Raw genomic sequence first — 27,991 nt, 5'->3', positions numbered from 1 at the left:
AATTAAATGTATTACCTGAAAAACTTGATTCTGTGTTGTTTGTGTCTACTCTTGGAAGTAGGACACTACTGGAGGAGGTTATATACAGAGTCTGTGTCATAGATATAACAAATAAGAAACTGAGTGTGGATCTAATAGAAATTGACATGGGGGACTTTGATATAATTTTAAGAATGAACTGGTTAGCGACGTATCACGCCACTGTAGATTTTTTTCATAAAAAGGTTGTATTCAACCCTCCTAATGATGAGTCATTTACAAATTAATAAAATTTTTCAACATTTGTTTCCTCATGGTAAACTTTCATATTATCAAGTGCTTTAACCCGACTGTTTTCTCTAACTTGGTAAAGCTAAAAAAAAATTTGTATTCAAGAGATTCCAGTAGTCTGAGACTTTTTATATGTGTTTTCGGATGAACTACCTGGACTGTCAGTGGACAGATAAGTCGAATTCACCATCGACCTTCAGCCAGACACCCAACCTATTTCAGTTACTCCTTACCGCAAGAGTTGTGTTGAGATGGAGGAGCTGAGGAAATAGATCAATGAATTGCAGGACAGTGAATTCATCTAACATAATGTGTTCCCTTGGGGTGCTGGAGTCACATTTGCAAGAAAGAAAGATGGGACGTTGAGGTTATGTATTGACATAGAGATCTAAACAGGGTCACAATCAAGAACAAATACCCCCTCCCCAGGATCGATGACCTTTTTGATCAGTTGCAGGGTGCCCAAGTCTTTTCTAAGATAGACCTGCATTTAGGTTACTATTAGGTAAAGATCATGGTAGAAGACATTCATAAAACAGTCTTTCGACTCTGGTACGGACACTATGAGTTCCTGGTCATGCCATTTTGACTAACCAATGCTCCAGCCATCTTCATGGACTTGATGAATAGGATTTTCAGACAATTTCTAGATTAGTTCGTCATTATATTCATCAATAATATCTTGGTTTATTCAAAAATCAGAGAGGAACACATTCACCATCTGACTCAGGTTTTGCAAGTTCTCAGAGAGAAGAAATTGTATGCAAAGTTGAGTAAGTTAGAATTCTGGCTTGAGCATACTACCTTCCTAGGGTATATCATATCAAAGGATGGAGTGTCAATGAACCCCGAAAAAGTTGAAGCAGTGCTCGGATGGGAAAAATTGACCTCAATCAAGGAAATCCGTAGCTTTTTGGAAATGACAGATTATTACTGCATGTTTGTGGAAGAATTTTCTAGCTTAGCTGCTCTTCTGACTCGACTCACAAAGAAGAACATCAAGTTTGAGTGGAACGAGTACTGTGAAGGAAGTTTTTCAGAACTAAATAAACAGTTGACTACTACACCTGTGTTGGCCTTGCCAAGCTGATCGGACGAATATACAGTTTATAGTGATGCCTCCTACCTAGGGTTGGATTGTGTTTTGATGCAGCATGAGAATGTCATAGTCTATAGGTCCAGGCAGTTGAAGAGTCATGAGAAAAACTACCCCACCCATGACTTTGAACTTGTTGCAATTATCCATGCCTTGAAGACTTGACGCCATTACTTGTATGGGGAGACCTTTCATATCTATACCGACCATAAGAGCTTGAAATACATATTTACTCAAAAGAATCTCAATATGTGTCAAAGAAGGTGAATAGAACTCCTCAAAAACTGTGATTGCAACATCTTATATCACTTGAGTAAGGGCAATGTGGTAGTCGACGCACTCAACCAAAAAAGTGCAAATATATTATCTCACTTGATGATTTCAAAATGCAGGGTAATAGGGGCCGCACAATAAGTACGACTTCATAACCTTAAGAGAGTCATATGTTTGGACCACCAGACTGTTCAAACTAAGTTAATCCAAAGAATAAATGAAGCTCAGTCCACCAATTCCACCTTAGCAGCCCTCAAGAAAGATACAGAACAAGGAGTTAATTCAGAATTTCGAGTCTCTGCCGATGAGTTGCTTAGATTTCAAGAGAGGGTGTGTGTTTTAGGTGACAGTGAGTTAAAAAGGGACATCATGACAGAGGCCCATAGCTCAAAGTTTATCATGTATCCTGGAAGCACTAAGATGTATCAAAGTATGCGATCCTAATTTTGGTAGAACGGGATGAAAAAAGATGTGGCTGACTTTGTTTCTAAGTGTTTGGTATGACAGCAGGTCAAGACAGAGCATCAATGCTCAAGTGAGCTACTTCAGCCATTATCAATCCCGGAGTATAAATGAGAACATATCACAATGGATTTCATGATAGGATTGTCTAGGACATACTCAGGATACGATACCATCTGGGTAATTATTGATCGACTTACCAAGTCTTCCCACTTCTTAGCCATCAGGATGACCAACTCCTTAGACAAGTTAGCAATAATATATATCTGGGAGATAGTCAAATTAAATATAGTGCCAGTGAGGGTAGTATCTGATAGGGACCCCAGGTTCACTTCTCGGTTCTGGCATAGTTTTCAGCAAGCCATGGGAACAAAACTGTCCCTTAGTACTACATTCCACCCTCAAACCGATGGACAGTTAGAAAGGATTATCCACACACTTGAGGATATGCTCCAAGCTTGTGTTCTTGACTTCGGGGGCCATTGGGATGATCATTTACCCCTGATAGAGTTCGCCTACAATAACAACTACCAAACAAGCATTGGCATGGATTCGTACGAGGCGTTGTATGGCCGCCCATGTAGATCACTGATATGTTGGAAAGAAGTGGGTAATAGGAAACTGTTCAGTCTAAATCTCGTAGAGGAGACTACAGCAAAAATAGTTAAGATTAGGAATAACATTCAGACGGCTCAGAACAGGTAGACGAGTTATGCAAACACCTGGAGGAGGAATTTAGAATTTGAGAAAAGTGATCGGGTGTTCCTTAAGGTCACCTATTTCAAGAAAATCAGTAGGTTTGGCAAGAGAGAGAAACTAAACCCCCAGTTTATTGGGCCATTTGAAATCTTAAACCGAATTAGCACCACCGCCTACCAATTGGCACTTCCTCCAGAGTTTTCTAGGGTCCATAATGTGTTTCATGTTTCCATGTTGCACAAGTACAACCCGGACCCCTCTCACGTTTTGGCCCATGAGCCTCTTTCACTCTAGAAGGATTTGTCCTACGAGGAAGTACCAGTTATTATTGTGGACCGAAAGAGCAGAATACTCTGCAACCGAAAAATTCTCTTTGTTAAGGTCCTATATCAAAATCACACACCAAGAGATGCCACAGAGGAGGTAGAATCAGACTTCAGAGCCTAATATCTCTTACAGTTTGATTGAGTGAGAGAAATATAAATTTGAGGGACCAAATTTCTTTTAAGGGGGGAGAGTTGTAATATCCAAAATTTAATTTATAATATTCAAATTAATATATATAATTTAAAATTTATTTTTTTATTTATTATTTAATGAAAAAATGGAGAAAATTAAATGAATGATGAAATTGAAAATAATTTTGGAAAAAATATGTAAAAATTTAAATTCTGGGATTATTTTTGAAAGAAAATTCAAAAAATTAGGGGTTAAAACGCAATTTTAAAAAATTGTACCACACAAGACGCCCAATCAGCAGCCTCGACGAACCGGAGCGCGCCGAGTGGCAAGGGACGCTGACCTGGTGCCACGTGGACGATCTGCATGCCCACGATTAGACGATCCAGATTCATTTCCGCGCTTACAGATGGTCTGGATCTATTCCTTCTCCAGACGCAATCGGACGATCAGATTTAAACATGATGAACAATCCAGATCCACTTCTTATTTAAACGCAATCGGGTAGCCCAAATCAAATTGCGATGAATAGTCCATATTCACTCCCTATTTAATCACGATCGGACGGTATAGATCAAATGTGATGGACGACTCATATTAAAATGGGATGAATATAAATAATCTTCTTCACACAAAACCCTAGCCACCTGACACCCCACTAGAGAAGGAGAGTCAGCCGCCAGGAAGAAAACCGTCGGCGAGCCCGCCTGCTGTCGCGCCGGAGCAACTTCTGACCACCAAAAGAGATAAGAAAAAAAATTTCTTTGCTCAAAATTTGATTTTAAACACTCCCATGGCCAAATCGGAGCAAAATGACCGGTAGATTTGCCGAAAACTGCAGGCAAAACCTGACGCCGCTGCAGAAAATTACAAAAAATACCTCCGATGAGGCCCTTCCCGATTCCCGTTCTGTGTAATTCTTCCACCATTGTAATCACCATTTTCTTTTTATAGGTTGACCGAAGCAAAACACCCAACCGCAAATGTGAGCAGCCGGAGCCGCCCTACCAGAGAACCACGCCGCCGGTAAGTTTCGATTTTTCAATTTTTTCGGCCAACCAAGGCCCCTTAACGTGTTTTCTCACAAAGATTAATATAAAACCGGCCAAATTCGGCCGAAAATAGCCGACCCGAGGCAAACCACTGCCACGGACGGCGATGCCGTTGCCAAAGCACGATGGAGCCACCATGCCGGAATTCTGGAATTGGCCAAAAAGGGTTCCTAACACTAATTTTGAATTTTTTGGGATATTTTTAGGTACTTGAAGCGCGTTTTAATCCTTGAAGGAAAATTCAGGGAACCTAGGGACCGCCAGTAGGCGTAGCCAAAAGTTTAGCATTTCGAACATCAATTTGAGTAAGAATCCTCACCTTATTCTCTGTTATATAATTGAAGTCTAATCAATAATAATACGGTATTTTGTGTAATTTAAAAATTATTCATAATTAATTACTGGTTACGAATGAGTTAGAATCGAAAATTATTCACTGTTGATCCTATTGATTGATTTTACAGTTTGAATGCATGATAATACCTGATTGATTAATTTTATAGTTTAAATGCATGTATTGTTTATTTTATGTGATTACAGTTGAAATGGGAAACCTGAAAATTAAAGGTAAACGAAAAATTATTTGATTAAGTAAATTCATGAAATGGCAGCCTTACTGGATATTCTAAGAGATAGTGGACGGATCAGATGCATAGGGAACCCCACCGTGAATGTTGCCTTATACCGGATTGGGTATCAAGATTTGGTAATTTAGCACTCATACTGGACGGGGTATAGGGACGGCTCGTTTCACCCTCATATCAGACGGACTATCGAGGTTTAATAAGTTGGTGCTCATACCGGACAGGGTATGAGGACAGCCTGTTAATTGAAAATATTAAAAGAAATGGTTCACGCAGAGTGGGAACATCCCTATGGACCCCCACGGATACTAATAGGCTGATGAAAGAGAAAATTGTTATTCCAACCGATTGCAAATAAAATTATGATATGTATTACATTATTGACTCTATATGTTATTTTTTTAGAAATCTTGCTAGTATGCGGTAAATAATTTTATTTATAATAAATGAATTTATTTAAACTAAGAGCTCTATTAGTTATTTTCATAATTTATATTAGCTTTCATTTTTGTATCAGTGAGTGGCGTGATATTCTTACTGGGTTAGTGTAGCTCATTCTTTCATTAACCATTTCAGATCAAGAAAATCAGAATCCAGAGTCAGATCCACATGAGGGTTGCAAGTAGGATATCCAATTATTTATTTTACGTTTATTTCTTTAATTTTTTGTTATTTCTTTTAAAAATGTCATTTTCGTAATCCTATTAAAAAATTTGAATTATTATAACGAATGTAAACCCTAACTATTTATTTCACTTCCGTACTAAATTTATAATTTATTATTTTTAGAATTTCTAAGGTCGTTACACTTGTTGGGTAAACAGTTGTTCTCTGACGCCCATTTGTCGATTTAATGAACTCTTATATTGAGTTGAGCTCTTCTAATACATTTTTTTTTTCTCTTTTTTAATTATTTGCAACAACTAATATAAATTTTATAAGGATAATACATTTTAAAAATAATTTTTTATATTATTAAAAAATTCTAATTACCTTACACGTTATTTTTCAATTCAAAAATTATTTTATATTTTTAAATTTTAATAGAATAATTTTTATTAACAAATCAATATTTTAAATTGTTAGGCAGATACTTGCATAACAAACAATGTATTTATGTGATATGAAATTTTAAAAATATTGCGGTAATTGTATTACAGTAAGGTGACTTCCGCACTAGCAACTACATTTAGTTTTTCTTTCTTTTCCTATCATTTTTTCTATATCTAAATATTCATAAATTAAATATAAAACTATAAATAGACATAAAACAGTAAGAAAATCTCCAACACTAATTTACTCAAATAGTTTTCAACTTTTATTTAAGCACTATCAAACAATTTAAAAACATTTAAAAGTATAACATTACAAAAGAGTAAATTAATAATCACATAATTTATCACATTAATAATATTTTAAAGTTTGATGTTTGCATGAATACATATTTTGTTAAGTGAGCATCTGTTTAATAATAAAAATATATATATCTATTAATTACGTTTAAATTTTTAAAATAATAATTTAATATAACAATTTAAATAATATAAAATAATATAGTGAACAATTTTCCTTAAAAAAAATACCAGAAGAATTTAACTAATATGCTATAAAAATTAGAAGTGTTAAAAAAACAAAAATATGTATAAAAATCCATTACAATTGTTTTTTTTTTAAATATCCACAGTGAAAATAGTGAAAAGTTTAACTTGTAATTATGATAAAAATATTCAGAATTCCATGAATTTATAAGAAAAAACTAAAACTATCAAGAACTTGTGTAGAGAAACAAATCAAGATTAGAATTTACATGCAATAACTATTTAATTTATATAGGTTGGCAGTGTATATATTATATGATCTTCGTATACATATTTCACAATACATTATGGTTCACAGTGTGTATATATATGGGTGCGTATATTATTGATCAAAACCCCGTCTCTCACTCAGTTCATGGAAACCGCAATCTCTTCGTCGCCACTTCGAACATCCTTTGAATTATCCCGGCGCGTGAACTTCCCTTCCACTCGCTCACCACCGCCATTGAAGACCTGAACCAGTAAACTCTGCAAGGTCTCCGGACAAACAATCGATTTAATCTCCCCCAAAATATTCGAGTAAAACTCCGAGAACTCACTGTAAACCGGCACCACCAACTTCACTGTCGCTTCTCTCATCTGTTCTCTCAGAATAGAATCCGGTATATTATAAACCACTCGATGACTCTCCATTATTTCTTCCAGGCTCTTGAGAAAAGATTCCATTTTACCTCTCACAATACCTCCTATGGCGTCCTTGTCTTGTTCTGTGCTGTTTAACTCTTCGTCTTCTTTGGCTAGAATCCGTACCAGAGGTCCCCATGCTTGGTTTTGGTAAGAATATGCAGATTCCTCCGCTATAATCTTGTATTTCTTCCTCATGTAATGCTCTCCCAAAAGCTTACCAAGCTCTGTGTTCCTGCTCCTCATGTAGATATACCAGTAGGTGTTCATGGTGAATATAGAAGCCAGAGTTTTGTCTCTGTAACGTAACCTTTTTGACTCCAGATTCCTCTGAAGAGCTTCCATTATGTCAAAAATGGCGTCTTTAAGCAAATTCTCGTCTGTTTCGGGTTTAGATAAAATCCCAGATTTCCATATTTGTTCTGTTCGAAGAACTTTCGCCATGGGAACACTGTAAGTTTCTGTAGCAAGGTACTTGAGGTAATTAATAGCGTACCTGACAATCTTAGGGACTGATCCATCTTGTGGCGGAGGAAACCCATCTGAGTTTCCTTCAATCTGCAGACCAAACTCCCAGAAAACTTTAGTAGACGCATGAACAAGCAGCTTCTCGAGCTCTCTGAACCTAGCAACAATGTCGGCTCCTGCTTGGCCTTCGAAAATCTCAATAAATTTCGGCTTGAGCTTCTCCAAGGAATCAAACATGTCTAAGAGCTTGAACAGCTTCTGTGGCTCCTTGCTGCCCCTGGCAACACCTTCCCCGAATCGGAAGAAGACTGCCATGATTTTATCTGCAATTTTAGTGAAGCATTCGAGCCAGATGAATCCATCCATGATTGAAATCTCTCCCAACACTTGGTTGCAGAGTCTTTTTTCTGAAACGAAGACTGTTTTGACCGCCAGATTAAAGTGTTGAATCCAGAGAGATATTGATTTCTCCAGATTCTCCCACTCGATTTTATCGATTTCTTCCGGCGTATATGTTCGTAGGTAATCTGGTTTTAACCTCATTAACGCTTTTGCCGCTCTTCTATATCTCACCTTTTCAACCCAGAAAAAAAATTTTCTGTTAGTCATATATATATATATAGAGAGAGAGAGAGAGAGAGAAAGAGACAGAGAGAGAGAGACAGAGAGACAGAGAGAGAGTAATAGCAGATTAATCAAACTTACCTTGACATAGATTTCAATACATAAATCCCAACAATCATTATTTGCCAAAATTTCTGAAATTCTCCTGAGAATATTGACCTCCAGCTCACTACCTAGATCATTAACCAACCCACCATCTCCTTCTTCACCATCATCACTCTGCAACTCTCCTATATTTTTATGCCTTATCCGTTGCAGAATACTTTCAAACTCATCCTGCAAATACAGCAAGGCCTCATCTAGCGTCCCTTCAAACCTCATCGCGTCAACCTCTGTTTCATACAGAGCCTTGAGCGCGACCATCGTCTCCTTCAATCTCTCAGTTCTGAACTGGTCCGTCGCTTTCGTTCGGCTCAAGAACTCCACCACTTCTTGAAGCTTCTGAATCACTGGTTCCCCATTTTGGCTAATGGAGTTTACGGCGTCGTTTAGGTCAGCAACGCAGTCCACGTACTTCACCAGGTTTTTGAGCCGCTTCTTCGGGTTTGTCTCGGCGGATAACTCGGAGGAAAGTTCGAGGAGATTGTGTTGCAGAGACTCAGTGACTTTGAATGTTTCGAGAAGGGAGAGAGCAGGAGATACAGCTCGGTTTATTCTGGTTTCTAGAGCTTTGGTTGCCATAGCCATGGACTGTAAAGGCGCTACTCTTCTTGCTGCTGATACGAGAGTCTGTTTCATTATTCCAAACTCTTTATCGATCTCTTCGAGATTCTCCTCCATCTTCGCCGATGCTTGAAGTAGGTTTCTCAGATTCGAGCATGCAAGCTCCAGCTTCACGATGGTGGAGTCATGTACATTGGGTGCCATTGATGATGATCTCCGGAGTTACAGAGAGCAAGGAAGAAGACGATGTCGTTGTTAATATGGTGAGTAATAGCAAGAACAAGGCTTGGAAGAGAAGAAGACGACGAAGAAAAGCAAACATGAAGACTAAATCACCGATGTAAACGAAGAACAAATGGCGTCTGGTTATGGAAAAGTGACAAAGAAGAAAAAGATGATAACGAAGAATATGCAGCCGCCATTCTTCGTCATTGCTTGAATCGGTAATACGACGGCAATTTTATGCAAAACGACATCAGTGAGGTTGACGAAGTTCTCTTCGGCCCAAATCCAGTGAGATTTATTTGATAAATTTAATTGAAAGAGTAAAATTGTTAATGTGAAATTTTAATTAAAAATTAGATTGCCACACTATTTTTGAAAATAGTAATCATTTTTTAAAATTAAAAAAAAAAAGTTAAAATTATATGCAATTCTACGTGAAATAAAATGATACATTCTAAATTTTATCCGCTTTAGAATACATTGTTCAAATTCTATGTAAAATTAAATTTTATGACGTAATTTGTGTAACATCTTAATTGAACTAAATGAACTTTTTTCTTTTTTTTTTTTTTGTAAGATTTATGAATTTACTCTTATAGATTTCTTCTTCCCTGTGAACAGCTTACATCCTTTTAATTCTTTTTCCGCTATTTATTATTTTAAAATAAAAAATATTCCAACAAAAAAGCCCATACAAAAAATCAATAAATAATAATCCGCTTTTTGTAAGTCGGTGTCTTCCTATATCCACGTGTCACCCTTAAACCACAAAAGAAGCGCGAAACTTCTGGTGAATTACCCCAGCTCCTAACTCTCCGTTTCTTAATCTTCATTGCCCGGAGATTGTACGCTGACAAACCAGAAAATTCTTTGCTGCTAAAGAAAATTTCTGTTTCAGTGAAACAATCAATGGCGAGCTCTGTGCAACGGGTGGCTCCGAACCTGGTTCGTCTTCACGGTTCACAATCGGCTTTGCTTTCTTCGCCGAGATGGTTATCGTCCGATTCTCTGATAGAGTTCAAGATCGGCGAGGTGGGCATGGTATCCAGCATCCCTGAGCAACACCTTTGACGGAGGGTACGCCTTCCTTCTCAATTGATTGAATTATTTCCTACTCGATATGATCTGTTTAGTTGCCGAGAATGTATACAAATAGCAGTGATTGGACAACCGGTTTCTTTCTTGATTAGGGTTTCGAATAGCATTTTCCCGAGTAAATTGGAACTTGTGAGAATTTTTTACTCGCTCTTTGTTTAGGTAGATACATTTTAGCTGGGAAAATAACATCATTTTAAGTCTTTGCGCATATTTTATTACGTTAAAATTTTCACTCTACCATTGGTACCAAGTAATAACCTTAATTCTTGCTTTGGTTTCCTGTCTGCCAGTTTAGAGTCAATTTTTTGGGAATGTGTTTCTCAGATTGAAGCGTGGTGGTTTTTCATTCAGTAATTCATTGCTTTCAACTTTCTGTTAGAAAAGAACTTTGAGGAGAAAGAACCTTTGTACTTATTTGTTTGACATCTCTATGCATTTGTTATTGGAATCACAATTCCCTTTGACGATGTAAACATAAAGTTTATACATCTTCTAATAATCAGATCTTTGTAGTTGGAGAAGATGTGGTCGAGAACTTTGCCTTATGCGATATTAGTTTCTCTGTCAACTTTGGTTTTTTGATTTAGTTTCCGTCGAACTGTAGGTTTCTTTTCATACTAGCTTTTGATTAAGAAACTTTAATAAATCAAGAATATGAACCAACAGTAAATGACTTCAAGAAAGATATATTTTAGGCTTAGCAGAAGCTTCATTCCTCTCTGATAAGAAATAATTGATTTTGCATAATATAGTGATTTGCACGAAGAAACTTCATTGATTCTGTAATTGATCTTTAGTATAAACCAATTAGGATGTTCCATCTTATTCATTGCATGAATATGTTTGCAAAAGATTATAGTGAAAGGCCTCCATTCATAAGAATGTTTCTTCACTATGTTATCTACTTCGAGAGATTATTGGGTATTCCTGGGGCACAACACTTTTTGTGTTTTATTGGACCAAATGAATATTCTTCTGATCACATCAGTTTTTCTTATTACACAAAGTTAAAATACACTTATAAATATAATGAATGTCCAAACTACTAGTGCTCCAGCAAAATAATTTTCAGTGGATGATGACCTTTCTTATTGTTTTGCAGCCAAAGAAACTTGTTGGTTGTAAAATGATATTTTATTATTTCTTTACTGCCCATTTCAAAATTGATTTAATTTCACCATTTTTTTAATGTGTCGCAGGTTGTAATTTAGTCACCGGTTCGAAGTGCTACCTAACAGGGATCTGGAAAAGTGGAAAGATGGAAAATTAATTTTCTTTCAACTCAGAAGTATGCAGTCAATTGCATATTCTATATGGCCTCTTTACAAATTTTAGGATCCTAAGGCTTAAAACTTCCTAATGCCAAATTCTCCTCCTAACAATAAGCCCAGGTTTTTGGAAAACTTTTCCAAAGTACATATTTCTGTAATTTTAGCTCTTACTTCCTTATCATGAATTGGCACATCTAGGTCACCATGTTATATGTTAGGTGTGTTCCTTTCACAATTCTTTATCCAAGGATATGATATGCATATTTATATATTAATTTCACATCCTGTAATAACTGGCAACATAACAGTTTCTTTAGATTTAGTAGTACAAGGGCGAGGAAAAATATCTGAGAGGCGGGGATGGGCTGCAGGCAGACACTTTATGCGTTGGAGAAAATTCTTGTTCTTAATATTTAATGTACATCTACAAGCTTTAAAATGCTCCAATCATCTATAAAAGAAATGAAGAATAGACAGACAAGAACTAAGTTATGCTGAATTATAAAAAATATCTCTATGACACTTGAGCAATTTCAACTCGAATTATTTCAGAAAGAGAGTATATCTTGGTGGGTGGATAGACCTATTAATTTGATACATACATGAGATAGAGATATCATTTTCTTATTTGACGTTTTGCCAGGTGGAAGAACCCTTTGATTGGCTGGACATCCACAGGAGACCCCTATGCAAATGTTAGCAAGGTAGTCCTCAGTTTTGACAGTGAAGAAGCTGCAACAGCATTCGCAGAGAAGCATGGCTGGGAATATATGGTAGGTCCTTTCAAGTTTTATCCCACTTTTTCAAAACTTTTATTTTAAGAAAATTTTGAACTGTAATTATTTTGGCATTTCATGGTAATGTAGTAACTGTCTTTTATCTAATTCACATGTTACACTTGAATGCTTTACCTTGTTTCTAATAAATTTGCAGTAAAATCTTTTTTATGGCAGCTCAATTAAGGACATTCTAGTATCCTAACTACTTCCTTTGCCTCAGCTTTTATGTTATTGATACCTGTCAGGAATCTGGTGTTAGGATCCTGGCTCATTCAACCAGGGGATCCTTGTTTAGCAAGTTGGGGTTTCTGTGTGAAGAGCGATCTAGAAGTTAGGAAAGAGAAAAGCAGAAGACAGAAGAATAGAAGAAGGATTGGAGGGAGAGTATTAGGGAGAAATAGAGAGTTAGATTCATAATATTCTCATGCCTACAGCCTAGTCATACCATTTTTAAATAGTAATATCCTAAGACTATGATTGGATAGGAAATAACCAACTTTAGCGGACCCGGTGTGATATAGCTGGTACCTATGGGTTGGTACGATGCTAACGGCTAAGAGTCAATTCTAGAAATTTAGAAAGAAAAGAAAATAACATCAAAATAACCGTTAAAAAACCCTACATTTATTTGGTGCCATTTTGTTTCCTAACACCTTTTTGTGGACTTGAGAAGGGAATAAGAATAGAAGGAAAAAAAGAATAGAAGAAGGTGAGAAGAATAGAGGGAAAAGGAGAGGGAGAAAGAAGGGAAAGAGGGAAGAAGAACGCAGCCAATAATAGATGGTTAGTGATGATAATATTACCTGGTAATATTCTCCAGGAAATTACAGCTGTCATATGTCCTTTCGAGTACACTAAAAAGAAATAGCAGAATTCTATGGTGTCGCTTATGGTGTCCCTAGCATATAATCCATGGTGTATGGCGTATTCGATGTTGGGTATTAGGTGGGTAATGGTGGATAATGTTAGGGAGGAGTTCTGGGCTTGGAAGGGTGTTGGTGGTAGGAAAAAATATTTAGGACTTATTTCTCTTACTATTTTTTGGGTGGTGTGAAAAGAAAAAAAAAAAGTAGAAGGGCTTTTGAAGGGGTGGAAGAGGATGTTGATAAGGTTAGAGGTAGATGGTATCGAACCTTGGGCTTAGTGATTATCAATTGTATGACTGACATGTAAATATCTTTTGTACATGACTTAATACCCCTTTGCTGCTTGCAATTAATGAATATTTTTTATTTGTTATTTAAGAAAGACAAATAGCAGAATTCTAGAACAACCCTGACAGAATTAGTTATCCCAAGTGAAATGCAATTTAATTTATTTTTTTTCTTCTTTTCTTCTACTAGGCTGGTTCTTGACATTTCTCCTGCCTTCGAAGAAGACTTTGTTCTCCAGGTGCTTGAGATATTACTGTAATGGATTTATCCCATCCAATCTTTAGCTCATACTCACTAACATCTACTCCTTGCCTTTCCTCTTCTGCAGCCTGGCCATCCGCTCTATTCATAAAAACAAGTCTTGCTTGCCTGCACTGAATCAGGGTGTCTTTGATGAGTCTCTCCTCATCTAATCTGCCCGCCAAGGCTTGGAGCTTGGTGGGTTCAGCTCCTCTTGTTTTTCTCTTCATCTTCTTCTTCAACAACTTCTCCCTCTTCGTATTCCTCTTCATCATCTTCTTCATACATTTCTCCTTCTCTGCTTCATTGATTTCTCCCTTTTTGTATTTCTCTTCATCTTCTCCTGTTGCAGCGACATTTGAATGTTCCTGAGCTTGTGCATAGGGCTTGGAGAATGAAAGATTGGGGAATTGTTTCATTTCTGAGTTCACCATGAAAGGAAGGGGCGATTGAGGGGTAGAGTGCAGAGAGATGCTGAAGGGTTTAGGGAGAATTGGTTCCTGTCTTAGAGGAACATTAGTTTTCATGGTTAGTTGAGTCGATAACATAGATCTAATTGTCTCTACGATAATCTTCTGTAGCTGCATATTACTTTCAACTAAGTTTGCACCAACGATTGTAGACATTTTCGTCATGAAGTGTTGGATATGCTGATCCAGCCATTGGACAGATTCTTCGATCTGTGCAACAGGCTGTGAATCGGCATTGCAGCTTCCCTTCTGTTTTTCACCAGCTTAGCAAGGGAGGATAATGGTTTTGTCAGATAGTTTGCTTGGATACTATTCATCAGGAACCTGGTTGTGGACTTGAGAAGAGAGGAAAATAGAGAAAGGAAACAGAAAATAGAAGTTGAGAAGAATAGAGGGAAAAAGAGGTGGAAAGAAGGGAAAGAGGGAAGACGGATAAGCTTCGATATAGGATAAACTGATTAGATATTTTCTGATACCTTTCATTAGATTTCAAGCTTACATTTATAGGTTAGCTGCAACCAGTAATAGATGGTCAGTAACGGTTACATTCCCTGGTAATATTCTCTAGGTACACTATAGCTGTTCTATGTCTTTTCGAATATGATAGAAAGAAATAGTAGAATTCTAGAAAAATGCTAGCAGAATTAGTTATCTAAGAAAGGTAAAATTTTATTTTATTTTTCTTTTCTACTACTGGGCTGGTTCTTGACTATACCATCCTTGTTAAGGATTTACATTGCATAAATTGGGTCACTTCTGTGTTTAGCGACCACTTTTTTCAAGTTTCATAAGGTCATCCATCTATTGTATATTGTATTCTCCAATTATGGTGCGGAAATAGGTTTCCCAGAAAGACGTGGTCCGAAATAATGTTTTTTTCGAGGTAATGGAGACTCATTAAAAATATCCCGATTTACAAAGTTTTTAGAATAATTCCACTTACTTTTTTTAAAAGTTCGATATCATTATATTTTCTATTAGTTTGGTAGAATAAAAATGATAGATTCTCTCACTTGCTGACTGGTATAGCTTTGTGCTGATCAAGAAACGGTACACCCCTCTGCTGAAGGTACATTTTTTCCTGGCAGACTACCATCTATGATCGCTTCAGATTACAACCGTAAGGGTAGGAACGTACCCTTTTTGGGGTGTGAAAAGAAAAATCTCTGCTTTCCCCTCTTTTCGGGTGTGAACCATTTGGTTTAACTCTCAGTTCAATTTCTAGCAGAAATTTTTTTTTTATTATTAGCATATCTTTGAGATTTAAATCGAATGCTGCAACCTTTTAAGACCTTCAGCAAAATGTTCAATCTTGAGGCGTTGCCGCTTCCGTTGCTATCTCTTGTTATATTCTCATTACATGAAATCACCAACTGGCAACTGCCTTATCTGTTCTTTTCAGGCCAAGTCATATGCAGATAACTTCAAATATAAAGGCCCTGCGACGCCTGAGGATGATAAACAAAAGTAATTCATTAAGATTAGCCTGGTTAGAGCTGTATTACAAAATCTGAGGTAATGTTACCATAGAGTTTACAGTATTAATTGTAAGCATTAACATTTCAACCATTAGATTCTCCAGTATGGGAGAGAACCTTGTTTTTACTACCCTTAGTTGTAAAATCACATTTGTCAATGCTTGGGGTATACTTCCTAACCCTCGTTTCTCTCAGTTTACTTCTGTTTTCTCCGTCTCTTATTTTCTTTTCTGGTTTCTACTCTCCTCAATGAGCTGCACTTAACCGTGCCCACACACCCAGCATCCAGCAAGGAGGATTTCTTTAGATGGTAAAGGATTTAAACATTTCGAAATACAATATTTGGCTACTATATTACTTGATTTCTCATGTTTATATACATACATACATATGGTAGACAAAGGCGAACTATGTACTTTAGACCTCAAATTTCAGACATTGCTACGGAAACGAGCAGCCTCCCTGGTGTGGAACCTCCATGTAAAGAGATAATCCTTGGAGAGACAGGATAACCTGACTACATCACAGAATGCATGAATGGAGTTGTTCTTCCCATCACTTCCCCAGTCTATCCTCACCCAACAGGAGAATCCATTTGAAGAAACTGGCACCCTGGAATCACAGAAATGAAGCCCCACTTCCCCACAGATTCTCTTGCATGAGCTGCTGCCCCGCTCACCACTTGTCACCATGGCCTCCAGCCATGAACACTCCGGTTGACCCACCATTTTCCTGTAAGCAGAATTGGCCAGCCTCACTTTGTTGTTCGAGTCAGATATAACTGCTGGTAAGGCTTCAGACTCCATCTCATCTTCAACCTCCTCTGCTTTCCTCGGAATTTGCACTGTGGAGAACAAGTTTGGGTCCTCATTTATGCAACCCACGCTGATTCTAGATCCAACTGGTCGAATCGGCTGCGGTTTCATGACATTACTGATGGTGGTGGGAGGTGTCTGCAATTGCTGCAGCAGATCTTTCTCTTCTGGGATTTCAGCCACTTTGTTCAAATCTATTGTCTCCATGCAACTGGGTTGTCCCGTGGTTGCCTGGTTGAGGATAACAGGAACCGAAGGTGAACATGGAAGAAGAGGAAGAGTCACCAAGCTTGGAGATTGTGTTGCAGGATTCTCCAAGTTGCAAGTCACTGGTGCGAGATTTGGCGCAGGAAGATGAGTGAAAGCTTGCGAGGAGAGAGCTTTGGCAGGGGAAGTAACATGACTGGGAACAGAGAGGCCAAGGACATGGTGAGTCCTCGCTCTTTTCAAACTGGGAGGTGACAGTGGAGCCCTGCCTCTCTTTCTGGTTCGAGTTGGTCGAGCTTGCAGCTGAGGCCAGAGGTTTCTAAGATAAGGAGATTGCCTTATCTTCTGCGACATGGATGAGCCGGCGCCGTCACTGATCGGATCCATTGGAACTTCCGGCTTCGGAGCTATGGGTCTGTACCGAGACATAATCTCAGCCGTTTTCGCTGTTGTTGAGTAAGGGCTCAATGTCTTGATCATGGTGAATAACTCTGGTTATGCAGCAAGAAGGGTTAAATGAGGGAGAAGGGATAAAGGTTTGAAAGGGTTGAAGTTTGAAGGAAGAGGAAGCTGGTGCGGTGAATGACATGGTGGGAGAGGAGTAGGAGGTGAGGTGGGGTATAAGAGCAAAGATAGTCCAATGAGAGAAAGGCAACATAAAGCAAAGAGGAAGCAGGAAGTGACACGTGGAGAACATACGGTTGGGTACGTGTTTAAGGGGCTTGGAGAAAGGGACATCTAGAACTTTGAACCATGCGTGGGACCTTGCATGCTACTACACATATCGCATTGGGAAATAAGTCTGTGTTTTAAAGCCATCGGTTTTGCGTTTTGGGCAAAACCTCAAAACTCTTAGTCAGCCATGTGCCAAACCCGCTCTCTGACCAATCACAATTAACCTCCCGTTATAACGCGTGTGGTTGGGGTGGCCGCCATGCGTGAATACACCTATCAGGTTTCGGTTTGGTGCAACCTGATTTTACTCTTTTGCCATTATGTCCTACTGGGTCGGTTGGCTCGGTTGGTTTTGGTGGGTTGTCCACGTGTCGGATGATCGTTTCCTGGGTGCATGCAAACGGATGAGTTAGAATGTGATTGGAGGGAATGGGCGAACGTTTTGCGAGTTTTTTTTTTTTCCTCTTGGTTGCCGTCATTTGCGTATGAGCGGTCACCTGTACGTGTCGGGTTTTTAAGCGGCCTTGGCTAAACTTGGTGTCTTATGTTGTAAAACGTACCTGCCTTTCCCCGCTACTCTGGTTTTCTCCCTGTTTCCGCCGTAAGCGGTGCATTTTGCTCTTTCCTCGACATGTCTTTTTTGGCCTTTTTCTTTCTAATGAAATTCTAATTAAAATTTTTATTTTATTGTGATTATCTCAATTAAAAAATTTTAACAAAATAATCTTCTCATTTAGCTACATCATTACTAGATAAAATTAAGCTTAATTTAATTATTATAGTTTTATTAATATATTAATAAATTAAATTATTATCTTTACTGAATTAAAAATTATAAATTAATCATTTTCACATCTTAATATACTTATTTATAAGAATTTTTGTTCTCAATTAAATGTGGATCGGTGAACCTTAAATAAAAATTAAAAATTATTGGTGATTAAATTACTATGTTAGTGGAACATCATAATATTTACATGTTGAGAATCTTAAATTGCTCTGTCTGCGCCACGTAGATGTACACTTCACTGGTATTTAGTTCAGCTGTGCTATCTTTTAGTTCTTTTAAAAAATAAACTATTTCTCATGAAATTGTTTATCCCTTAAAATGTAACAGCCCCGGAAATTTAAAATGAAATGTATATTAAAAATATCAAATGCGGAAACGAAGTCAAAATTTGAATAATATCGCTTACACTAAAACCAAAAACGTGCTCACACAATATAAAAGATCAAACTACCTAAAGGAGAAACTTGAAAGTAAAAGTTACGAATATGACTATGAAGTTTTTAGGCGTCTCCTTCGTCGTCCTCCTGCGGAACCGGCTCAGGAACGATGTCCTCTTGATCTGAAATGATTAAATAAGGAATGAGCTACACTAGCCCAGTAAAGACATCACGATATCTCACCGTCACGGAAGTAAAGGTGGGTAGAAAACACAAAAAGACCAATGGAGCATAATTTACAACAAATTCTTTTATCAATAATAAATCCTTCACCATCCACTTACCTCGATGGAATCCATAAAACAGTATACGAAAGCAATAACATTATCATCATCATGAAATCATATATGAACTGTATAACATAATACTTATCAAGTCTTTTGTAATTCAATCGTTACACAACATATTTTTCCTCTTTTACCAGCCCACTAGTATCCATGGGGATCCATAGGGGTCCCGCTACCCGTTAACTTTTAACACTTGAAATCATATTCCAGGGCCGTCCCCATACCCCGTCCGGTATGGGCGCCAAAACACATAAGATCTCCATACCCCGTCCGGTATGGGAGACCACAATCCCGGTAGGGTTCCCTACGGACCCGGTCCGTCCACCATCTCCCAGGATATCTAGTCAGGCTGACCACATTATACAATTACCCATTTACATAATCTATCATTCTCTTTTCCCTCAGTCAGCATCATCAATCCACATACAAACAAGCAAAACAGTAATTTATGCCAAACAGACAAACATACAGCATCAATATCCCAGTCATTCAATCCATAATCGGTAAAACAGTAAAATATGCACACGAAACTATAAAATGAAAACATCAAACCTCATACTGCTTTTAAACTGTAAAACATGGCAAATAACAATTAACCGACAACCACACTAGACTCGGGCTCCATTAGCGACCTTAAGCAATTTCACACATTCGTTGATTCATGAAATACCGTTTTATCATTTATTGAACTTTAATACCGTGATAGGAAATAGGGTGAGGGGTCCTTACTCGTTTCGGGGTCCGAACACGGCTTCACAGTGCGCCTACAGGCTGTCCCTAATTTTCCCTGAATTTTTTCCGGGGAACTGAAACGCACTACTGGTACCTGCACGTGTTCCAAAAAATCCCAAATTAGGCCCAGGGCCCCTTTTTGGCCAATATCACAATTTCGGCACGGCGGCTCCGCCGTGCTCCGGCGACGGCGCCGCCGCTTGCGGCGGCCATTCGCCTCGGTTTGGCCGTTTTCGGTCGAATTCGGCCACACTTGTATCGATCCTTGCGATTAAACAACTCTAGGGCCCTCGGGGGGCCAAAAAATTACGAAAAATCGAAGCTTACCGGCGGCGGTGCTCTTGGGTGCGGCAGCTCTTCGGTGAAGTTCGTGTTTTGGTGATTCGGCTCCGATCAACCTGTAGAGAAAAGAATGGTGATTACGGTGATATAAAAATTGCATTAAACGGAGGCCGGGAAGGGCCTCATCGGAGGCAAAAACCGAGGAGGGGCGCGGCGGCGCCGCTGGGTTTCGGCCGTGTTTTTCGGCCGTTTGGCCGGGATTTTGGCTCCGATTTGGCCACAGGAGAAATCAGCGTGGAAAAACGAGTCGGGGTATGAAATTTACCTCGATCGGCGGTCGAAAATCTCTCCGGTGCGGCGGCGGGTGGCGGCGGCCGGCTTCTGGTTCGTCTTCTCCGGCGAGGGCAGGCGGCTAGGGTTTTGTGGTCTGGTGTGGGGGTCTTATTTATACCCTTTTGCCTTTTGATCTCAGCTGTCTATTTTGATTTAATCTGGGCCGTCCGTTTTTGATTGAATCTGGGTCGTCCGTGCGATTGAATCTGGGCCGTCCGATCGCACGCTTGATCTGGGCCGTCCGATCGTGCATACGCGGATCGCCAACGTGGTCCGTCCCGGATCGACGTGGTCTTGCCACGTGGCAGGTCCCGGTTGGCCGGGACTGCTGACTGGGTCTGCTGACGTGGCCTCTCCTTTTTTTTTTTTTTCTTCTTCTTCAATTTCCCGGTCGCTACATAAAATATAGAATTTGACTTAAAAATTTACACCGACATGGCAAATTGATACGGTACATGGAACTCCATATGACATTATATTTAATCACATTTAAGACAAATATTTAATTTCATTAAATTTAAAACATTAATTAATCAATTAAATAAAATAAAGTATTTAATTTTTATTCTATATCCACAAATTCCCAACACTTGAATTCCTTTACATAAATATAGAAAAGTTTGAATTCAACTCTATTCCTCATTTTTGTTTTTTCCAGTCAAAAATTTATTATTTTCTTATTAGTACGCAAACAATATTAATTGTTAAAATATATGAATTTAGAAAAAAAAAAAAAAAAAAAAAAAAAAAAAAAAAAAGTAATCTGTTATTATTAATTAAAAGGAAACAAAATGTAAAATTAGGAAAAAGCTGAAATTCATCTAACATTCTGATTACCCACATGTATTCTCATTACCATCACCTCAAATATCAGAAGAAAATATTCAATTCAATATAAATATATCGATTATTTAAAAGAAAATACACAAAGCAAATCTTCTTTTAACCGCAACACCACTCCAGGCAGCAGACACAGCAAATTCCAGCAAGACTACAAATCAGATTTTTAAAAAATTAGAAAAAAAATAATAATAATAAAACTAAAAAAGGTAATTACTGAAAATAAAATCCTTATTTAAAAATAAGTAAGAGAAAACCCACCATCCCTCTACACAGCCAGTACGCTTTGATGTTTGTGGAGGTGGCTGTTGCTGAATACTAATAACTTGAGGTAGTGGAGGCTGAGGATAGCCTTGTCCCGGAGTAGGACATCCCTGTCCTTGTGGCGGATAACCTGTCATCATTATTCATTAATTTCAGTTATTTTTTAATAAATTATCATTACTACATAGACAGCAAAAATTGAAATTAACTTTCGAACATGGCAAAAGAGAACTAATTATTAGACAAAAAAACCGATAAGATTTTAAAAAAATAAAAATAAAATACTTAAAAAATCTGGGACAATAAAAATTAATTAACCTGGAGGAGGATAGCCCATTGAAGGATTAACACCTGGCGGAGGATAACCTTATACACAAATCAACAAATTAAGAAAAAAGTACAGCACATTTTAAGAATCGAAAACGACGTCGTAAAGAAAATACCTGCGGGATTGGAAGAATACCCTGGTGGTGGATAGTTACTCATGATCTTCTGCTTCAACGTCCAGTGCTTTCACTGTCAAGTTTAAGAAAACCAGAGAAATCCCCGAAGCAATCAGTTTAATGTAAACGAAGAGATACATATATATATAAACAAACAGACATATATATATATATAGAGAGAGAGAGAGACAGAGTTGTTTTGAATTATGTATGAGAAGATGAGAAGCTCACTAACATTGAACCTATACACACACACACACACATATATATACATATACACATACACATAAATGCACGCGTGTTTCCTGATTGAGAACTAGTGCATTGGTTAATTAATTTGAATTTGGGTGTACATGATAAAGAAATTAGTAGGAAATCTCTTCATGTCATATCGGATTTTATTTCTTTAAATTTCTTTTTCTTATGCATTAAGAAATGGTAACATTTATTAAGAGTGATTTTTTTCTCACCACCTAAGAACTTCAAAAAATAGAAGTTGAAAGATTTTATAATTAAGATTTATTTATTTTTAAATTTTATTTTCTTAAACTTTAATTAATCGATTAAACTTACAACGAATAATTATAATTTATTCGAATCTAAGAGTTTCGTAAGTGTGACGAACAAAATTATTGTTTATTAGAAAATAATAATAAATTTATAAGGTGTTTCAATTCATTTATATATTTTGAGTATTTTCTAATCAATTCTTAAAATAATTATTTTATCCTTTTTTAAAAAAAAAATTATTGTAGATGGATGATTGGTTTAAGTCAAAATAACACGTGAGGTTTAATATTTTACAATTATCATTATGCCTAAGCAACTAATAAGTGTCAATTTTTTTCTGGTCAAACCGAATTATAATGTCTATTATGAATTAGGGATCAAAATAAATTAAATTATATAGTCCAATAAAATAAACTAAAAATAAATTCAATTGTAAAATATGATATTACTGACCCATTTAAGTACAATATTTTTTAGTATAAATAAATAATAATATTAAAGAAATTAATTATATACACATTAGTAAAAATGTAGTTAAAATATTATTAGTTACACTAAATATATTTAATATAAAAAATAATAATAATAATTCTATTTTTTATTGTTATTGGATTTAGTAAAAAAAAAATTAATATTAAATTAATAATTTATTCTTAATTTTATTAATAAAAATGTCCTCACATTTTGAATTCTTTTCTTTTGACTTTTTTGACCGCTCAAAATTTTTTTGAATTATTTTTCCTCACTCGGATTTTATTTCAAATTTCTATTTTTCACTCTGAAGAACAGGCACAGAGATCGTTGCGCACCCAAACCCCCACCAAGCTAAGTCGAGTTGTCTGATCCTGCAATCGCCATTTGTCAGACCCAAAAATGGCCCCGAGCGATGAATACTCTTTCGTCGTTAATATAATCACGAACGACCCATCCCCTTCAACCTCTGTCTCATCGCCTCGTTGTTATCAATTTATGTGTTCATCGATCGGGTAAAATATACAAAAAGATTGCCATCTTCCTCTCGTTAGTTTTAGTAGCAAATTTTCTCTGTTTTAGATAGCTGGATAAAGAAAATTCGTGTAATCCCTCAATTTTCTCAGAATATTTTTCCTGGGCAGGAAGATATTTCGACAAAACTGATCAGATAGATCGGAAGTCTCATCTGGGTTTTGCTCTTGTGTGGTGGGGTTTGCAATTTCAGGTGTGTTTATTTGCATATTTAGCTGATTATTTGCCTTGTTTAAATTTTGTAGCCTTTCCTTAACATTATATATGAATTGCCATTGGTCGTGATTGGTGAAAGGAGCTTCTTAATGAGATTGATGAGCTTCTTCACTATTTGCATATTCTTCCATGTCTTATAGTTTCATGGGTTTTCTTCTGGAGATCAAGAGAGGTTACTGGTACAATAGGAATACATTTATGGAAATGTGAAAGAATTAGTTTCTGAATTCAATGAAAATTGATGATCCCTGTAGCGTTTATGTGTGGTTTTACGTGCCCTTTTGATAATTTGATGTGATTGATCATCTTTCTTTTCAAGCATGGACAGATGATCCACACAGAAGTAGAAAATGAAGAATGCAACAAGGTTGTGCTTAAGGCAATGTTCAAAATAATGAACTATGTTTGTGTAATTCGTTTAGGAATCCAAACTTTAACCATGAGAAATGGAGATTCCTCACATAATCATAAAATGAACTCACAACCAAATTCAAAAGTACATTTTGAATTCAATTAAAATTGGTTAAATTAGTACATTATGATGTTAATTCTATTTGAAATTGACTACGAGCCTAGTTGTTCTGATTTTGTAAAGATCTTCACTATTTGATAGTTAAAATAAGTATGCCTCTTCAAATGAATTACAAAAACAAACTTGGCCTATTCCAAACATAGCCCAAGTAAGGAGGGCTAATTAATACATTTCTATAGTTGGAAGAGTTTGAGAAATTGTTCAGTGTTTGTGATGTATATTTGCTAATCAAAATGTGATGTGACCTACTTACCATTTATAAAGCAAATTCTAATGTTCAGTATGAAGGATCATCTTCTTGAATTGCTTGGACTTACTTATGCTTGATTGCGTGACAGTGTACCTTGTTTGCATTGGATTCAGGTAAAAGAATGATGATCAATGACCGCTACAAGAATTGGATTGCATCCTCCGAAAGATTTGATAATCTATTTGACTGTGAAGATGGAAACACGGTTCATATAAAGGAAGGGAAAGGGAAGACCCTGTGGAGGAAAGTGAAATACCAGCTTGTTGAGTACCATTCGTTGCCTGCATATCTAAGAGACAATGAGTTCATTCTCAATCACTACCGAGCAGAGTGGCCCCTGAAGCAGGTCTTACTCAGTATTTTCTCCATTCACAATGAAACCCTTAATGTTTGGACGTAAGATTCTTTTTCGTAAGCATCTGATCTTTCAATATTCTGATGCTTATATTGCATGTTTGCATTGAATTGTGCTATGACTACTGCTGGTTTCCTTGGTAAATATTATTAACCTACTAAAATGAAAAATATTCTTGTTAACATGATTTTGTTTGGATATTCTTTCTTCTGAACTGCACTGTGGTATTTGGTTTCTGAGGAAGGCACTGTGAATAAATCAGTATATTTTATTTTCTAGCTGTTCTTCTTCGCCAACGACTTAGTTTTCGTACATCCAATGCATGTCCCACTAGCATTATATAAATTTTTGCATTCTAGCATATCCAAGAAGTCAAGGCAACCAAGTAAATCAGACTAGTCCCGCTGTCTTGAGCATTCTAATTTTAGAAAAAAGAAAATCTTTTTGTTTTAAATTTTCATCGACAAAATGTGAGCTTGATAATTCTTTCTTTGCTCTTTTATGCCCTCTTTTTGCAGTCATTACTTTTTTTAATACTATTGTCTTGTATACTATTTGGATTGCAAGTTGTTGCATAGTTTTGATAATATGTATTTCAAGAAAGAAAAATAGAGCAAAACAATGTTGGTCTAATTATTGCTCTTAAACTTCTGAATTTTCTTTCAGGCATTTGATTGGGTTCTTCCTTTTCCTCTTTCTTACCATATATACAGCAACAAGGGTTCCAGAGGTTGTGGATCTAAATTCCCTGCAACGTTTGTCTGATATGCTTCGACGAGCTGATTTGCACAAGATTCAAGCTGAACTCTTAAATTGCTTGCCTTCCTTGCCCAACATGCCTGATCTTCTTAAATTTGGAGGTGACCTGAAAACATCTTTGTCCTCAATGGATTTTCTAAAATCCCTCAAAGGTTGGAATGTCTTTGAAGGCCTTGTTAATTGCTTCCCGGGGCAGTTTCCTCGTATCTATCAAAGAGACGATAATGCACTGGTAACATACTATTCTACATTATTAAGCTCCTATCTATAATTGTTTTCTTGAAACTTATAATATGCTTATGTCTGTTCATACTAGGAAGGAAAAACCTGAAACCTTGACAAAATTACTTTGCTCTGTTTCAGGTTGAGTCAAGCCCAGGTGGTAATTAATTTTAAATTCTCACAAAAGTAATTTCTATTTTTGAGACTTTTATGAAATAGTTAAGTTGGGTAACTAATCATTTTAAAAGGATAAACTGATAGGACAGCATTTAACTTTATTCTATTCTAACACAAAATACCTTGTATAGAAATTTAAAAACAATAATCAATATGCAAACTTTATCTCCTTACTCTAACGTTAGTATTCATTCAACAGCTAAAGTTTGTAGTTTAATGTAATAATTAATGCAGAAGGCTTCTGCATTGGTTGATACTGGATTCTGCTAGGTTTTCTTTTAAAATGTGCTATGTATCTTTTGAACACAACTAGCACTTAGGTAATAGAAGAGTCAGTCATGTGACTGATAATGTTCATAATCATTTTTAAGAAAGTACGATGTCTGAATAACTTTGTTTTGAAGCTGAAGAACTTTGTTGCTTTTTTCAATTTTACATGTCCAGAAAGAATTTCCGGTTTGATGGCTAATCAGTTAATAGAATATGTTAAAAAGATATGCGGTCTTGAACCATGATAAATGTTCCTGTTGACAAGTTAAAAGTGATAAAAATGTGACTTCAATTTAATTTGTCTGCCTATGGGAATATATTTGCAGTTTGGTGCACTTCATTTACATGCTTTATTTTTTTAGGCTATTTAGTAACCTGCCAAAGATTTTGTAAAATTTATTTTCAAACTTTGTTCTAGCAACTAGAAGAGGATGAAAATTGATAGGGTTTACTTCTTTTTTTCCATTTTCTTATAGAATTCTGTATGAATTCATTTTTTTTTTAATCACTTTAGAGAAAATTCTTCCAACTGAATTAATTGTGAATTCATAAATAAATTCTACAAAATCTTTTTATCATTTTTGAATTCAATGCTGAATTGCAATATGTGTGTTTTTCTTTTCCTTGAAGACCAAATTCCTTAAACTTGTATTCACTGAATGCAGCATGGTATGAATGATGATTTGGTAAACACAATCGTTCCCCTGATGCATCAACCGATTACACGATGGCCCTTCTTTGCCTTCTTAGGCGGAGCCATGTTCTGCTTGCTAGCTAGCAGCACATGTCACCTTCTCGCCTGCTACTCCGAGCGCCTTTCCTACATAATGCTGAGACTGGACTACGCAGGTATTGCTGCTCTCATTGCAACCTCATTTTACCCTCCTGTATACTACTCCTTTATGTGCAGCCCCTTCTTCTGCAACCTTTACTTGGGCATCATAACAGTACTAGGAGTTGCTACCGGTATATTCTCTCTCCTTCCAATGTTTCAGAGACCTCAGTTCAGGAAATTCCGAGCTTCCCTTTTCTTTGGAATGGGGATGTCAGGCATTGCACCTATAATGCATAAGTTGATTTTGTTCAAGAATCAGCCTGAGGCAGTACAAACTACAGGATATGAAGTTTTGATGGGAACATTGTACGGGCTTGGAGCATTAATTTATGCTACTAGGATTCCCGAAAGATGGAAGCCGGGTAGGTTTGACATTGCCGGACACAGTCACCAGCTTTTTCATGTCTTGGTCGTGGCAGGAGCTTACACGCATTATCATGCTGGGCTTGTATATCTCAGGTGGAGGGACTTGGAAGGTTGTTGATACAAATCAAACTTTCTGGTATATACTCTCTTTGCTTTTGAAGATCTTATTTAATGAAAGAATTTCAAGAGTCATAAATGAAAAAAGTTTGGGAATCCTTACAATGGTGAGTCTCATGTGATAATTTTTTCTTTTGTCACGACAAGAGCTTCTTGAGAGGCTAATCCATTTTTAAACAAGTAGTTTGGTAGTCGAATATTTAAATATTTGAGTTTGATATATTTTAAATGTTATTAAGTTTAAATTCGATTCATAGCTCGAGTCAGCTTTATTTAAGGTTGGAACTCGACTCCAGGTAGATCATAACTCAAGAAGCTCAATGACTTTGAATATAGCAAAATTAAGCTTGCACTTGATAAAATTTTATTTTTGTAAAATATATAATAATATAGGATTTTGATAAAGTTTTTAAATTAATATATATGTATATTATATACTTTAATATATTAAGTATATTAATAGACACACATGATGTATATACTTGTGAGCTTTTAAATTATATATTTGGAGTTTTGAGTTGGGCTGGTTAAGTAAACAGGATTTTACTTTAATTTTCATTATCATTTACAATGTAACTTGTAAAAAATTGAATCCTTAATTTACTTTACAAATAAATTCTTTCTGATTAAGTAGATATTTTTACTTTAATTTTCTTGTTTTGTAAGATAAAAACAATGGGTTTAT

At 36.6% G+C, this 27,991-nt stretch overlaps 4 protein-coding genes and 1 long non-coding RNA gene across 13 annotated transcripts; 2 read left to right on the top strand and 3 right to left on the bottom strand.

The window, feature by feature from the left end:
* Nucleotides 1-6,685: 6,685 nt before the first annotated feature.
* On the bottom strand, nucleotides 6,686-9,383 carry LOC110808447 (exocyst complex component EXO70I-like). The gene is made up of 2 exons (XM_022033945.2): nucleotides 8,291-9,383; nucleotides 6,686-8,158 (listed from the first exon to the last, which is right to left on the bottom strand). Exons 1-2 carry the CDS (start codon nucleotides 9,074-9,076, stop codon nucleotides 6,842-6,844), a joined length of 2,103 nt encoding a protein of 700 aa, XP_021889637.1. The 5' UTR covers nucleotides 9,077-9,383; the 3' UTR covers nucleotides 6,686-6,841.
* Nucleotides 9,384-9,841: 458 nt separating this feature from the next.
* Nucleotides 9,842-17,971, top strand: LOC110808411 (NADH dehydrogenase [ubiquinone] iron-sulfur protein 4, mitochondrial-like). The gene is made up of 4 exons (XM_022033902.2): nucleotides 9,842-10,174; nucleotides 11,395-11,586; nucleotides 12,110-12,239; nucleotides 15,512-17,971. Exons 2-4 carry the CDS (start codon nucleotides 11,555-11,557, stop codon nucleotides 15,578-15,580), a joined length of 231 nt encoding a protein of 76 aa, XP_021889594.1. The 5' UTR covers nucleotides 9,842-10,174; nucleotides 11,395-11,554; the 3' UTR covers nucleotides 15,581-17,971.
* Nucleotides 15,914-17,089, bottom strand: LOC110808410 (uncharacterized). The gene has a single exon (XM_022033901.2). The coding sequence runs from the start codon at nucleotides 17,087-17,089 to the stop codon at nucleotides 16,019-16,021; it is 1,071 nt and encodes a 356-aa protein (XP_021889593.1). The 3' UTR covers nucleotides 15,914-16,018.
* Nucleotides 17,972-21,015: 3,044 nt separating the features above from the next.
* Nucleotides 21,016-21,959, bottom strand: LOC110808460 (uncharacterized). Of its 4 annotated transcripts, none has more exons than XR_002538626.2 (5): nucleotides 21,883-21,919; nucleotides 21,693-21,765; nucleotides 21,568-21,615; nucleotides 21,247-21,379; nucleotides 21,016-21,136 (listed from the first exon to the last, which is right to left on the bottom strand). It is a non-coding gene; the product is annotated as an uncharacterized LOC110808460 (long non-coding RNA). The 4 variants fall into 4 exon arrangements; XR_015819918.1 differs by having other exon boundaries at nucleotides 21,568-21,600; XR_015819922.1 differs by lacking the exon at nucleotides 21,568-21,615.
* Nucleotides 21,960-22,959: 1,000 nt separating this feature from the next.
* Nucleotides 22,960-27,648, top strand: LOC110808442 (heptahelical transmembrane protein 4-like). 6 transcript variants are annotated; one of them, XM_088221377.1, is made up of 6 exons: nucleotides 22,960-23,188; nucleotides 23,318-23,400; nucleotides 24,319-24,601; nucleotides 25,227-25,551; nucleotides 26,654-26,837; nucleotides 26,984-27,210. In XM_088221377.1, exons 3-6 carry the CDS (start codon nucleotides 24,327-24,329, stop codon nucleotides 27,058-27,060), a joined length of 861 nt encoding a protein of 286 aa, XP_088077503.1. In that variant the 5' UTR covers nucleotides 22,960-23,188; nucleotides 23,318-23,400; nucleotides 24,319-24,326; the 3' UTR covers nucleotides 27,061-27,210. The 6 variants fall into 6 exon arrangements, with proteins under 6 accessions (XP_088077503.1, XP_088077499.1, XP_088077501.1 ...); XM_088221373.1 differs by having other exon boundaries at nucleotides 26,654-27,631; XM_088221375.1 differs by lacking the exons at nucleotides 22,960-23,188; nucleotides 23,318-23,400 and having other exon boundaries at nucleotides 24,335-24,551; nucleotides 26,654-27,638.
* Nucleotides 27,649-27,991: the final 343 nt, after the last annotated feature.

Source organism: Carica papaya, chromosome 1 (genome assembly GCF_054855325.1).
Source record: "Carica papaya isolate Zhongbai chromosome 1, ASM5485532v1, whole genome shotgun sequence".
In the NCBI taxonomy this organism is placed as follows: Eukaryota; Viridiplantae; Streptophyta; class Magnoliopsida; order Brassicales; family Caricaceae; genus Carica; species Carica papaya.
The sequence above is the reverse complement of the archived record's forward strand: the minus strand, read 5'-3'. Positions and strand labels throughout refer to the sequence as shown.